This window comes from Dermacentor andersoni, chromosome 1 (assembly GCF_023375885.2).
Source record: "Dermacentor andersoni chromosome 1, qqDerAnde1_hic_scaffold, whole genome shotgun sequence".
In the NCBI taxonomy this organism is placed as follows: domain Eukaryota; kingdom Metazoa; phylum Arthropoda; class Arachnida; order Ixodida; family Ixodidae; genus Dermacentor; species Dermacentor andersoni.
The window spans coordinates 117,087,525-117,102,392 of NC_092814.1; the positions used below are offsets into that span (position 1 = coordinate 117,087,525).

The window sequence follows — 14,868 nt, forward strand, 5'->3', positions numbered from 1 at the left end:
ACGGTCAACTAGCCTCGAGACACGCAAAACTTTAGGTGAGACGATACTCATGCTTGCCAGTGTGCGCTCACTCCTTGCCGCTCCTGGTTAGACGCTTTGGCAGACTTCACTTCGTATTGAGCTATTGATAGTATTTCAAAATGTGCAAGTTGGATGTGGCCACTATTCATCGATTAAGCTGGTGCAGGACAAAGCCTGTCCACACCACGTAGCGCAGCCAACCTAGAGCATATGAGCGCAAGTGTGCACTCAAGCCCCGTTCATGCACAAAGCAAGCACTACACATATGTACCGCAGCTTCACGTAGCTAAGGTCTGCTACATAGCGTAGATACCGCGGCCACTGCGGGGTGCTGCAACAAGTTCACTGGCTGAGTACACTGCAGCTTGCTGAGGACAACCGTATTTGGCTACATTTGGCGCGTCGTAGATGCCAAAATCCGAGGTAGTGGCATCTATGTGAACATCCAAAATCATATTTAAACTGTGCGCCACGGTGACAGTCATTAGGCGGAGCGTTGTGGGCACTCTCCACTCCGCCGTAACCTTCGCAATGCAAGGCATTGAGGAAGGAAAGGGAGCGCAGCGAACGGGATCGTACACGACATTTCATTGCCAATAACTCCGCTTCTCTGAACGCGTTGAAGTACTTGCAGCAAAGTATTTCTGAAATAGTCTATTTTAACTTCAAATGCATTCCTCAACTTCGATAAAAAGTAGTTCAGGGCCCATTTAAGTTTGAGTTTCAATACAAATCTCAATGACATTAATATTCTTAGTTTATTTTGGTATCACTTGAAACCATAAAATAGAAATGTGTTTACTCATAAGGTGATTATACTTTTTAATGTAAATTGTTGACAACTTTTTACTGTTTTCTTTTTTTTCTTTCTTTCTTTTTACCAGGCATTGAATGCTGTTATCCCAACACTGAACGAAAAACAAATGGACTTTTTGAGGAATTTCGTAGGGTATGTGAGCACGCTTTTTTTTTCTCATTGCTTGTCTTTGTTTCAGATAATTTAAAACACTTGAACCTCATTGTTATTGAACAGTAGTGTTATAAAATAATGGAACTTTGTTGGGGCTATTAAAGAGCAAGAAGTGTTGTGTATTAGTACATAAGGCACATAGACCAGCATCAAAAAGACTCTGAAATGATTTTGATGGTGGTGTGTAGGGTAGGTACTTGTAATCATCAAGAGCTAATTTTAAGTGTTATGCTTAAACCGTGTAATTTATTAGGTTTTAAACATCTGCATCGCTGCAGATTGCAGTGGTGCTTCTCCTTGCGTGTTCACTTGCCTCTGCCCGTTCTATGTAGCATGGGTGAGTAATCTAATTGGCCTACCATGCAGTGTCAACAGGTTTACTTCAGGTGTTACACTTTATTAAGCTTTCTTTTTTTCAATAGTATATGTATGCATAGTAATTTGTGTACCTGTAAAAATAAAAACACATATGCAACAAAAATAGGCATTTCCCCAAACCACTGCTGCGCTTCCACCTGAGAATGCAGATTGTCTACTGAGGACGTTTAAATTTACTCTTGCATTTGTGCGTACAAGTGAGAAAAATAATTTCAGAAAGGGACTCTTCCAGTAAGCTTGGCTCTTAGTAGACTTGTTGGGATACACAGAGCAATGAGAGGGGGTGAGAAAGGATGTGACAAAGGTTAACAATACCATATGTACTCACATAAGGGCTGCACTTCTTTTTCTAGAATCTTGTCTGGGTGTGGTCCTTACACGAATCAGGCCTATGACGGCCCGCTAAAGGTTGTTTGCACTGTTTTGCACTAAATGTCTTCAACTGTAACAGAGGGTAAGAAAGGCGCAAATGACATAACGCTGCAGTAAACAACCTCAAATGCCGGCCCATTGTCTATGACCAGCATTGAGCCAAACAGGGCTCCCTTCACTAGAGGCACTGTCTGTAAACACTGCCAACACAGCCAAGACGATGCATCACACAAAGAAATAATGGCATGGTGGTGCTGGCCTTAGTGGCGTCGACGGAAAAGCAACTAGTATCATCTAGCGGCAACGGAACTAACTTTGCTTTTCGGCAGGACGTTTTGAATTTTTTCCCAAAATTTTGCCCTCCAAAGGGGGAGTGCGGCTCGTAGATGAGGGCAGCCCTTATACAAATATATATGGTAGTTCAGTTGTTATGGCCGCCAGTGAGATGCAGAGGTGCAAACATTGGTGCAACAATGCCCTTTTTTTTTCTAGTGACAGAAATATGAGTGACACCAGCACTTTTGTTTTTGTGCTGTATATGTGTACAAGGAGTAAACTGCAGCAACTGCACACTGTAGAAAATGCAATATTTGCAGTTAAGCTTCATTTTGAAGCCATCATCACTGCAGAAATTAGAAAAACTACTTGGGTGAGTTCAGTTAAGAACGTCGGTGCATGTCTGCCGACCCCTTTTAATTTTGCCCCCCAAAAATATGTTTTACTGTGCGAGTCCCCAGGACCACGAAACCAATCTTAGTTCTGCGAAAAAGAATTCTGCCTTCGCCAAAGAAGTTCGGAAGTCTCCACTGAGCTGGAACCAGTTTTTGCGAATTGCACGGAAATGAGATTCCAATGAGATCCCCCCCCCCCCCAAAAAAAAAAAAAACTTGTAGCTGAGGGTCTGAAAAAATTTGGTAGCACACTATGAACAGTGTGCATATACAAATTCGGAATGGATCTGATAGCAGATGTTTATCACTACATGGCATGGCAGTAATCTAATTACGCAGATTGGGCGTGGCGGTACAGGTGGTGCTCATGCAGCTCTAACACTGCATTGGTCCACACTGTAGGAAAGGGCAAATATAAAAAGAGAGAGAAGACTGGTCTATACACTTTAGAAAGGTTGAAGTCGCAACAAAAGGCAGCTTTAATGGCCGTCCCTCATAGACTATCTGGCAGTCCTCTACTGAGGAACCTATGTGAGTATACATGCACACCGTTTACTCCCCTGAGATTGATGGCTGAGTGGTACAGCTCAAAGGGTGAGCGTCTTGCGCTGATTATCTGGACAGGCATGCGAAGAAGATTATGTATAAGCTGAACTTTCGGCATGTGAAGAATTTGGATATCACCTTGTTAATGAAGCCAGAAGAAGCTCTCTGCGGCGAGAAACCAATGTTCTGTGTCAGAACTGCTATAGTCACTTTAAACATATCGCTGTAGAGTTTCCAGATGCGTCTGAACCTGACGAAATTTTTGTTCCTAAGCAAACTGCTGTTGAGCTAAAGTTCACTCAACAATCATATTACTTGTGAAGAGGCTGACAAAGGTGAAATGACATTGTCAGGAGCCATACACCAGGCGCAAGAAGGTGGAGATCAAGGTTGCTGTCTCCAGGGCAATTTCTGCTGGCCTTACTGCAGTGTACAGAACTAGAAAGGAACCCGGTGCTTCGGCTGAAACCTGCAACGCGTGTCACGAGTGGCTCTGCAACCTGAGGGACACATTCAATTCCTGCAATTCATACCATGAACGTTTCTGCCTCTTGACACTGCTCTCAGTGAATCCCTCCCACCAACTGATTCAAAAGGTGATACCATTCACAACTCGGCGCCTCATCCAGCATTACAGGAAATACAGAGACATCCTTGGGGTGTGGTCAAGTCTGGACCTTTACACCAGAACGAGGCTGAGTGCAGAAGACATCCAGGCGGCACTGAACTACAGCACTAAAGATAAGAAAGAGTATGTTTCAAAATGGCTACTGACCAGGTTCATTCATGAACCATTTCATGTGTTTAAAGTGGCTCACCCTTACACAGGCATCGGACTCACGAAGTTTGCATCTGCACGTACTGTGCAAACGCCAAGCTAAGTGCATGTGCCTTAGAAATGGCCACTGTTCAGATAAGGAGCATCAAAGACCTTCGTGATCTGACTCTATGTGACCTGCCATCCTCGCAGTGTTTTTTGCTGGTGTGAGTCATGCTCGACACCTCAAATTCTTAAGGCAACAGACCTAGGAGTCCCAGAAAAAGAGAAAGTTTTGTTTGCAACCTGGGAGAAAGGAGATTATATCAAAAAAGAAATGTGTCCTGACGCTTTTGTGAGACACCTTCAAGAGTGCTTAAAAAAATGGGTGCCTCATAAGTACATTCGATGCATTCAGGTCAAAGCCATAAGTGAAGCAAAACAATCCCTTGAGAAAGGTTGCGTCCTCCTTCACTTTGACTTTGCAGGAAACTGAACCGTCATCCTGCCAGGACCAGTTCAGTCATATCATTGGCAAAAAACCCAAGTTTCCGCATTCACGTGTGTCATCACCACTAGAAAAGGAAGACACACTTGCGCTCTTAGTGATGACACCACCCACGATTCTGTCCACACATTCTACGCTGTCGTAAAGGTGCACAGGTGGCTCAAGGACATTTCTCTATTATATGCACATGTCACGCATGTCAGTGACAGCGCACCAAACCGTTTCAAGATCAGATACCAGCTCCACGAACTTACAAGGACCAAATGCGTCTCAGTGAAATGTCTATTTTCCACAGTAGAGCATGGCAAGAACGCTTGCGATAGAATTGGGGGCGTCGTCAAGCACCACACAACCCTAAACAACCTCTGTGGGCTCGTTACATCAGTTTTTAAGGTCGGAAAGATATGGTAGACAATCTAAACGCAAAACTACACAATGCGATGTTGATTCACCTTCCAAGTGCGGACTTGAAAGTCTTCAGGGAAATGAAAACAAAGAACTGGCAGTGCGTCCATCCCATGCCTGAAATTCAGTCCTGGTACTTGTGGCAGTGGACGTGCAACAACCCAGAGCACCACGAATTGCTTGTTGCAAGAACATCCTAATCTCCAAAGAAGCAAGTGTGGGAATAAAAGCTGCTGTTCAACTACTGCTGAAATAGGTGCAGCTAATGGCCAGCAGTAATGAGCGTAATGAAAATGTATCAAGCAGAAGTATTTCTTAGCAATGCTTCCCCAGCCCAAGATTTCTGTATGAGAGAAAAACAATCAGTACGAAATAAGGGCATCGTAGAAAGACATTTATTGAATTTCTTCCATGCCCGGTCTATACAGTAGAATCAATAAATATTGGCCAGCAAAACAAATTCAATGCTCAGTGATACTGGCATAACAAGGAAAACTTCACACTGGGTGTTAGCACCCATCATTGCACTATTAGGTGTGAGAAGTGTTGTGTACCGTTGTGGTCATATCCATGTGGTGGCCACTCCACGACGGTTGCTCCGGCCGCCACTGACTCATTGTGCGAGACACTCCACCAACCATGTGCAACCAAAACAGCAAGGATGCTGCACCAGGAACAAAAAACCCATAACAGCTTCAGGGCACGCTGGCATTTGTGCCTGTGTACTTCTCCCTGGACCCACTCTCTTTTTCTCACTCCACTGCCTGTCTCGCACCCTGTGTATGTTTGGGCTGAATAAAATGTTTCGTATGAGAACCCTACTCGAGTACACCTCTAGATGTTTTCCAATAATTCTTTTCGCCAGGAACAAAACTATGACAGGTACAAATATGCAGGTGTACAAATTTGCACTTTAAAGCAACTCTTAGTTTTTTTGCAGTGAATTTCTTGTTTCTTGACTACAATAGAACCCATTCAAGGCCTAAAAATAATGACCCTGGCAACTATAGCTACATGCTCGTTCATTTCCGTGGTTAGGGTGTTAACGTCAATTTGACCACTTTTCTGGCTTTATAACTCCGATCTTGCAAAAATAATGCAACATGTTTTTGCAGATTGAGTTGGGACACATGCTTGGCTTTAATTCTGGAGAGCTTAAAGAAAACCGAAGATGGCCTTTTATTTTAATTGATTTTCAGAACATTGCATTTTTAGAGACATTGCCTTTTAAGCATTTTTGGTTAGCGTCTGATGTCACTCTCGGCAATTATATTTAGCACACTTGTTAACCTAATATCTTGCAATGTACTGGGAAATTTTGAAAATTCTGAATATTATACATGTGAGCAACAGATCTAAAATTGGAGCATTATTGAACAGTGTGCCGTATTTGAAATTTTGTTCTTAAACAACACCAACGCTGCAAGGTAATACCGTTTTGTCAATGCACGCTGTTCACAGCCTGTCACAAAAATTTTCAGACCCACAGCTACAATATTTTTTTCTAGAATTTCATTGGAATCGCATTTTTGCGCAATTTACAAAAACCGGTTTCAGCTCAGTGGAGACTTTCACATTTTTTTGCCAAAGGCAATTTTTTTTTCTTTGAAACTAAGATTGGTTTTATGGTCCTGGGGACTTGGACAGCAAAATATATTTTTTTGACTAAACTGAAAAGGGTTGACAGACATGCATTGACGTTCATAAATGAACATAGCCGACTGTATTCGTATGTAACGGCTCCACTTTTTTTTCCATAAATATGGACCTGAATTTTGTAGAGATGACCCACATACGAGCAAAAAGTAAATAAATTTGTATCTGCTTTGAAAAACCAAGATGTAATGACTTTGGGAAGCCTTTAGTTTAGCTTCCTTTGCTACCCCATTCGTCGTCACTGGCATGCAGCTGTGGAGCTGGAGTAGCTGGAATCTGGTTCATCTCGTGCACATGTTTTAAGATGGAGCCGTGCTTGGAGGCGATCTCGGATGTTGCACAGCACATAAGGGTGTGTGATGAAAAAGGTATGGTACTTCTCCGGTAATATGATAGTGCCCACGTATGTTGCAAGCAGTTTCGGACTGAAGAAAGCTCAGCGCACCAATGTGTGCAGTATATATGAAAAACAGAGACCATGGGTACCATGGTATACATAGATTTCACAAGCACATACCAAAATTCACCTTTACCATTGTGTATAAGTGAATGGAACTCCCTGCCGTCCAACATTGCCGAGATATCAAATCCCTCAATATTTCACTCGGCACGCTTGGGCTATCTACAAAATGAAAAACATTGCTTACCCGTATCTGCCTGTCTTCGTTTCATACACGGTCTTGTATGCTATATGCAGTGTTCTTTCCATTGTATATATGATCAGTGTTTTAATGGCTATTTAACAAAATGGTCTATACTCGGCTTCAATGGATTTGGTTGATTTTTTTTTAACTATGCCATTCTGGACACCTTGGTTCAAATCAACTTGCTGTTTCTTTTTTCTTGTTTTGTTGTTAGCATTCTTGTCTTCGATTTGTATTGTTTATAAATGATATGTATGTACTCACCTGAAATCCCCCCCTATGTAATGCCGACTAGCGCCTTTAGGTTATTGAAGTAAATAAATAAATAAAATATGTACCCTCGCGCGAGGAATGTCTGCGCATTTTTTGGCAGGAATGCTGGAGGAATGTGAAGGGTGGCTTTTCCCTGCTATCACTGAGATTAAACAAGTGCCCGACGAAGTCATGTGCATCCTCAGCAGCATTACTCTTCAGGAACAGAGTGGTGCAACTACATGGCTCAAGTCCCTTGAACCGCTGTGGCACCAACTGTTCCACATGACCAAGCGCATTGTCCACCATTGCATAGGTACTGCGCTGTGCGCCCAAATCATGATGCAACCTATACTCGCCTCCAAGGCGTGTTACGGCACCACATGCTTCAAGCTCGTGAAGCTTTAAATTGAAAAGCCGGAGCACCTCCACCGCATGGGTCTCTGAATGGCAATTACACTGCCTAAGCACACTTCTGTAAAAGAGAGAAGAGCTCCACTGAAACTCTGGAATCGCCAAACTCCAGAAGATCGTACAGACTAGAACAGAGGGTCCACATATCATTGGAGTTCCTCCAGGGCTTGCGAAGCACTACTGGCTCGGGATGGGTTGAACGTAACTTCCTTGTCAGGTGGTGGTGTTCTTATTTTCCCCAGAATACCACCACAAGAATACATGCTGCTACGGTGTTGCAATTAGCCGTCAACTAGAAGACGGCGACGTGAGGGTCACAGGGAACAACTAGTGGGTCGATACCGCACCAGCGGACCCAAGGTGTTATTTATGGGCATGTCCTGGGAACCCACATTCTGCATATCTGCCCTACCTTTCACGGGCAAATTGCGGCCTTTAATGACTGGCTGTTCCGCGCAAGTGACACATGCAGTGCTCTAATTGCAGTGTGAAACTTTGTTGTAGAAGCTGGCCCGCAGGGTCAATATTAGTATCGACGTGCCCTTTCTCTTCTCCCTACTAAAGCCTATGGCCATCCTTTGTGATTGAAGATGTATTCATTCACTGCTACAGGACAAGCTGCGCAGCATTGGGATATGAATTTCTTGTGCTTAGTCGAAGACTGTGGAAGCAACCTAAGAGGAGACCAATATGCCTGTGAGCCGTGCCAATACTGCGTTGTTCAGAGGTGAAGCTGTCCTCGGAGGCTGACTCAGATGTCACACCATGCATAAGGTTGCATGATGAAGAGCTGAGATTTCCAAGCTAAATGCTAAAAGAATGTTAACAAACTCTGGGGCAATGGGAAACAAGTCTTGTAAAGATTCTGACTGCTAAGCTGACAAGTTCCAGCCAAAAGATCATCAACCGCAATAACAACCGAAGGGGAGACCGTTACGTATCTTAGTACTGCATGGAGATACCACTGCGGGGCTGCAGCTGATGTGTGCATGTGCAAGAAAGAATGTGTGGCCAACACAGATATTTTTCTGAAATATTTAGGCCCAAATTTAGAAGTATGGCTGTTAGATAAGAATATACGGCACATGGAAAGAGATGCAGGAACACTCGCTTCGCTCAGTTCATGTCAACTGGAAATAGACAACGCACATGTCACCACATGACATTGTGCTCAATGAAGAAGGACACAGCCATGGGAACATGGTATATTCCATGGCTCGAGAGCAGCAGAGTAATGTTTAACCACGTGTAGCTTGTGAGAATTCCTTATTAGGCTTCACCAGTGGTTTTACAACTAAATGAGTTTTTAATCTGTCTGTTCATTTATTCTGTCATTAGGAAATATGCCTTTCGAAATTTCTGCATTGTGCCTGGTGCTTTTGTTTGTTCTAAGCTTATACTGTAGTAATACCACATCTGCTATAGCCCACTTAGGGCTGCAGTATGTGAAAATAAATAAAAATAAGCAACAATTCTTTGAGACCCAATAAAGTTCACCATACCATACCATCAATTCTATGAGACACTCTCTATGTTTAGATGGTACTCTTAGGTACAACAAAAATTGTTTCAAATACCCTTCAACAGTTTTGGGATAAATGGGTGTTATTAACATTGTTTGTAGACAGTTGTGAACCAATGCTGCACTCTTTCACTTTTGTGTGATTTTCAAGGAAACTCATAGGATTTTATTGGCAGAACTTTTCCAGCATTCTTTCTGTAGCTGTTCTGGCAACTACAACAGCAATACAGAGGATTTTCTTATTTTTTGCCTGGATTTCACAACCACATGGCAAGGCCCCATGCTCTCATAAGGCAACTGTGCATTCACAAACAGCCTATCATTGGCACTGCTTCTGACCAGTGGTGCTTCATGTGAAGCTTGACACAGTGTACGAGGCCTATATACTGAAGCTGTAGTAAAATATTTACAGTTAAGGCCATGTATGGCTATAATCAAATTTATTATAATGAGGTTAAACTGGGCTTTTTCTTTGTGTATAACAGGTAATTTTTCATGTAATTGTCTCGGCCATTGTTAATCCAAGCTCTGTATACATTTCTGAACAGCATTTCGCCTGTTTTTGTCATTATGTCAGATGCTGTTCGTTTTGTGGGTGGCAACAGCTTGTTAGGCCCCTGCAATTTTATTTATATTATTCACATTGGTCTTTTCATTTGCTTTTTCAAGTTATGTTGTCTAAAAGGACTAGCCATCATCATTGTGCTATGACTGTGTTCTTTTTCATTTCAATTAAAGAAAAGAAAAGTAATGCCATTTTATTTAATTAAAGCAGCCAAGAGATTTCACACAACAGTGTGCAAACTGCATTGCATAATGGCCAGTCTAAGCATATGAACATTAGTCCAACAGTTCTTGATTGATGAGACCTAGCCACAGCTTAATGGCAGCACTTTTCATAGTGGGAAAGGTTGATCTGCCCTGCTATGTCACACGTGATGTGCAAGTAATGTTGCATTTAATTTCGCATCACGTTCCAGGTACTTGTGCAATACCTCAACGGATGTAGCCAAAGCACTCTCCTGCTCAGGTGTGATGTGCAAGTACTTCCCATCAGAGCAGGTGACCCCGCCAGGTGAAATCCCACCAAAGATTCCTGTGGAGAGGGTCTTCTTTGCTGGTCAGTGAATCAATATTGTGCTTTGGCTTCCTTGTTTCAAAGCAAGGCTTTTTTTTTGCGGATCCTCCTAGACTTTTCTGACTGTGACTGCTAGGTGCTGCTGTCTTGTCGTATAGCTCACACTTTGAACAAAAAGTCACAGTTTTGCCTGAAAGGCGAAGCATCTATTGCGATAGCAAATTAGTAGACAGCTTAATGAACTAAGAATAGTAGTTTTATCGGCCGCACTTTCCATGCTATGGAAAGTGGCTATGGTGTTGGGCTGCTGAGCACGAGGTCGCGGGATCGAATCTCGGCCACGGCGGCCGCATTCTGATGGGGGTGAAATCCGATTACACCGGTGTACTTAGATTTAGGTGCACGTTAAAGAACCCCAGGTGGTCGAAATTTCCGGAGTCTTCCACTACGGCGTGCCTCATAATCAGAAAGTGGTTTTGGCACGTAAAACCCCATAATTTAATTTAACTTTATCGGCCGTATTAACTTGTAAACATTCGCTTATTAACTATATTAACAAGCGTGGTGTCACGCGCACATAGGTAAACAGGAACACATCTTACTCAATGACTTTGGAAACTTGCGGTCAAAACGCTGGAGTGAGGAGTCGCGGCAGCAGCAGTGAGCTAATTGACCTTCATGCTATCTCTCGCTTCAACGCGAATGAAACAAAGAAAGCACAACGCATACGAGGCTAGCATCACTAGGCGCACTTTACCAACATCGCAGATCACTTTGAAGATGAGGCCTGCGCGGGTGCGCACTTTGTCCATGTCGCAGATTGCGTTCAAGATACGGCACCTGCGCAGCCACGCTGTAAGTAGCAGCCAACGCAGTAAACCATCCCTCTTTCCCTCCCTCGCCTCACCCCTGGGGCTCGTGCATGACGGAAAAGGGTTTACTTCTGTCCTGCCTTCCTCCCTCACACGTGTGAGATTGAGCTGTTGTCATCTGCTGACCCTTGCAAGTTTTCACTTGCACATACAGCATACAGCGCGCGGCAACGATGTTATCATGTTTGGACTTTACACGAAACATCACGACCATGGCAACAGCAGAAATGTGCTTGAAGTATCCATATAATTGCTGTCACAAATAAAATTTAATTACATGCTTGGTGATGGGAATGAACTTCTGTCCCTCAGCACAGCAGCCCAATGTTCTAACCATTATGCCACAATCACACATATACTTCTATTGTGCCAATGCCAACGAGCTCTTTGATATGATCGCCACATGTGTCGCATTGCATAACGGGAGAACACATGCGTGCACAAGTTTCCTTTACGACAAAGCCGCAGGAAGAAAATGGGCGAAGTTATAGCATTTTATTAACTGTTTCATGAAAGGTTCACTTCACATAGATTCTAAGCTGTGGGTTGGATCTGCATATTTTTTGTTGTGAAGTGCACTCGCAGCCATTCTCTGTATTTGTGATGCCAAACAGTACCGAGCTGATGTGTGGAAACATTATTTTATAACATTTCTTCTTTCAGCTCTAAGAGGTTAAGAAAGCGAAAAAATTGTACCTTTCTTGAAGTATTGGGCAATGAAATACATTGTTTTTGTATGTCCGAAGATTTACCCTAGACATCTAACAGGTACTAAAGGGAAGCATTATTACCCCTGTGACGTGCACATCTTCAGTAGCCATTTGAAGCCAACAACTGGTCAAATTCGCAGGCTCTATTGGCTCCCTTGTGTGAGCTCACAGATTTCAGCAATTGTTGATTTTAGTGGTCTTTGAAAGTGTGCATGTAAAAGATATATAAAAGAATTCAGACTGGATGAGTATTCCCTCGTATTGCTGTTTGCCAAATGTTATTTCCGCAGAATGAATTCCATATTCTGTGGAATTTTCAATAATGACTACCTAGCCCCCAGATCACAGGGTGCCAAAATCTATGATGTCATGAAAACATCTAAGTGCGCGTTAAAGAATCCCCAGGTGGTCCAAATTGTTCCGGAGCCCCCGAATACAGCATGCCTCATAATCAAATTGTGGTTTTGTCACATAAAATCCCATAATTAATTTTTTTTCCCATGATGTCATGAGGAGCTAGTATAGGAATTTGGAGGTGGCTATGCCACCCATATGTCATTTTTATATCATTTCTAGCTTGTCAAACCTCTTCTAGTATTGAGATTGACCTCTTTGCAATTCCGATCATGTAATCATCAAATCTAGTTTGACCGAATATTTCTTCATTGTGTTTCTTTATATACAGTAGACTTCCATTAATTTGACTCCAGTTAATGAGGTTTTGCATTAATTAGCTCCCTACCAAAGATCCCAGCCTGCACCAATGCATTTTCATGGGCCCAAACTTTCCTTATTTCGATTCTCAAATTGGCCTTTGCCGAATAATTCGAACTTGTCCACTAAGCACACATGCACCTGACCCCTATGGTGACCCCTATAGCGACCCCTTTAGTGGCAGCGTTTGTCTTGGCGAAACTTGGGGACAACGAATGTGTTGAACACATGTCAATCTCTTGTCGAAAACGCCTTTTTTAGGCCTGCCATAGGGCGATTTTCAAGCAGTAGCCATAGATCACAATGTCTAATTACGGTAATTACCCCATTGTATTGCGCCCCCCCCCCCCTTCCTTTATTTTTTTCATAAACTTGAGCCGAAAATAGCGTATGCGGTGCTATCGGACACAAAACCAAAGCCGCCTTCGCAACATTTGTATTCTTTACCGCCTAACACGAGTGTGCTGCGGCGAAGCTGACTTTAGGAACCCGATCGCTGTGGTATAGTACATATTAGGCCCTTGCTCATTTCTCTTGCTAAAAAATCAAGTGCTCGTTAGATGTCTACTTTGTTTAGGAACCTTAATGTCATTTCTTTGTTAGTTTTCTACTTTGGATGCAAAAAAAGTGTACGTGTGTTAAATCCGAGGCATGTTAAACTGAAGCATCACTGTGTTTGGGCATTGTTTCTGCATCTTGTTTAATTACATCTGTGGGATAATTCAATTGATTTCATCGGTCCCGTCAGGTTTGAATTAATGGAAGTCAACCGTATAAGGACACCTTAAATTTTTGATGCCACATGATCGTTAAATTTTTCTGACATGGTTCATGCCTAACATCTCGTGAATACAGTCGAACCCTGTTATAATGAGCACGTTTGTGCAATAAAGATGGTTCGACATATTAGGCAATTCTGTATACTGGAGATGGGTGAGTATCAACTTTTTCGAATATGTATTGAATATGAATAGTAAGTATCGAACATTCAAATGGACCTGTATGTATTTAAAGCAAGAATATTTATTTTGGTATAATTAGGTACCATACCAGTACTGTCTAGTGCAAAACAATAGCTATCAGGGACAAAGAATCAATTTTAAACACAAGATCACTAATTGTCATTTAAAAAAAACTGCTCAAATAGCTTAACATTTCTAGAGCCTGGCTGTGAACAAAATTTCCAAGAATGAATGGCTGCATTGCTGCTGTATAACTAGCTTTTCTAGAAGCTACTCAAGGACTTATGCACTGTATACACTGCCAAAAACACTAAATGATAGACCACAAGTAGAAATCAGCCATCATGTAGGCTTCCGCTGCTAAAACCTATACAAAGCTTGCATGGTTCATTTTGCTTCTGCAAAACTTTCGTCGTTGTTTCACTTCTGATAATTTGTGATATTTTCCTTAACAAATGGAGACCAGTAACCAGATTTTAACAATCCGTTGTTGTGAAGTATTTTATTTGTTTGAAGTATTCGCAAATATTGCATAGTTCATTTTTGAATACTGATAATGTGTGAGTTTGAATTTGTGTTCTGAACTATGAATGTTCACCTACCCTTACTATACCCAAACTTGCCTTGTGATGGATTTGTTATATGTATACATATTTGTGATCGGGAGTGGAGAAAAGAAGCATGGAAGGAATTCATTTATCAAAAACAAAATACGTCTAGTAGGGTGTCATTTCTGCTTGTGCCTTGAACTGTTCCTCATAACACTAAGAATGGTATTAACACTAAGAAAGAACTGAAATAGGAGACAGGTAAAACAGTTTTTAAAAAGGCAATATTAAACATAATTTATCTTTCAGTTTTGTTATGAATAGTCGTTTACAGAATGTGAGCCTAAGATATTCTTTTTGAAACAAATCAAAGGTTGCTGAGATATTCGTCGTTGATCCTCACTCCTAAGCCTTCCCAGTTTAATAGCTTAAATACTTCTTCCACTCACACAGTGAATAGCATTGGAGAGATTGTGTCTCCTTGTCTGACCCCTTTCTTTATAAGTATCTTCCTACTTGTGTAGAATTAAGGTGGCTGTGAAATCTCTGTAGATATTTTCCAGGGTATTTACGTAAGCTGTCTGTACTCCTTGATTACACAATGCCTCTATGACTGCTGGTATCTCTATTGAATCAAATGCTTTTTCGTAATCTATGAAAGCCATATAGAGAGGCTTATTGTACTCTGCGGAATTCTCAATTGCCTGATTAATGACAAGGATGTGTGATCAATTGTAAAGTATCCTTTCCTGAAACCAGCCTGTTCCCTTGGTAGACTTGAGTCCAGTGTCGCCCTTATTCTATTGGAGATTGTCTTGGTGAATATTTTATATAATACTGGAAGTAAGCTAATGGGCCTGTAATTTTG

General features: G+C 42.0%; 1 protein-coding gene across 1 annotated transcript in view; it reads left to right on the forward strand.

Annotated features, from left to right (window-relative positions):
- Positions 1-14,868, forward strand: part of IntS8 (integrator complex subunit 8) — a 108,036-nt gene that overhangs the window by 46,880 nt on the left and 46,288 nt on the right. Inside the window, exons 11-12 of the mRNA XM_050191011.3 lie at positions 906-970; positions 10,097-10,236. Coding sequence (XP_050046968.1) covers positions 906-970; positions 10,097-10,236 — 205 coding nt within the window. The remainder of the gene's footprint in view (positions 1-905; positions 971-10,096; positions 10,237-14,868) is intronic.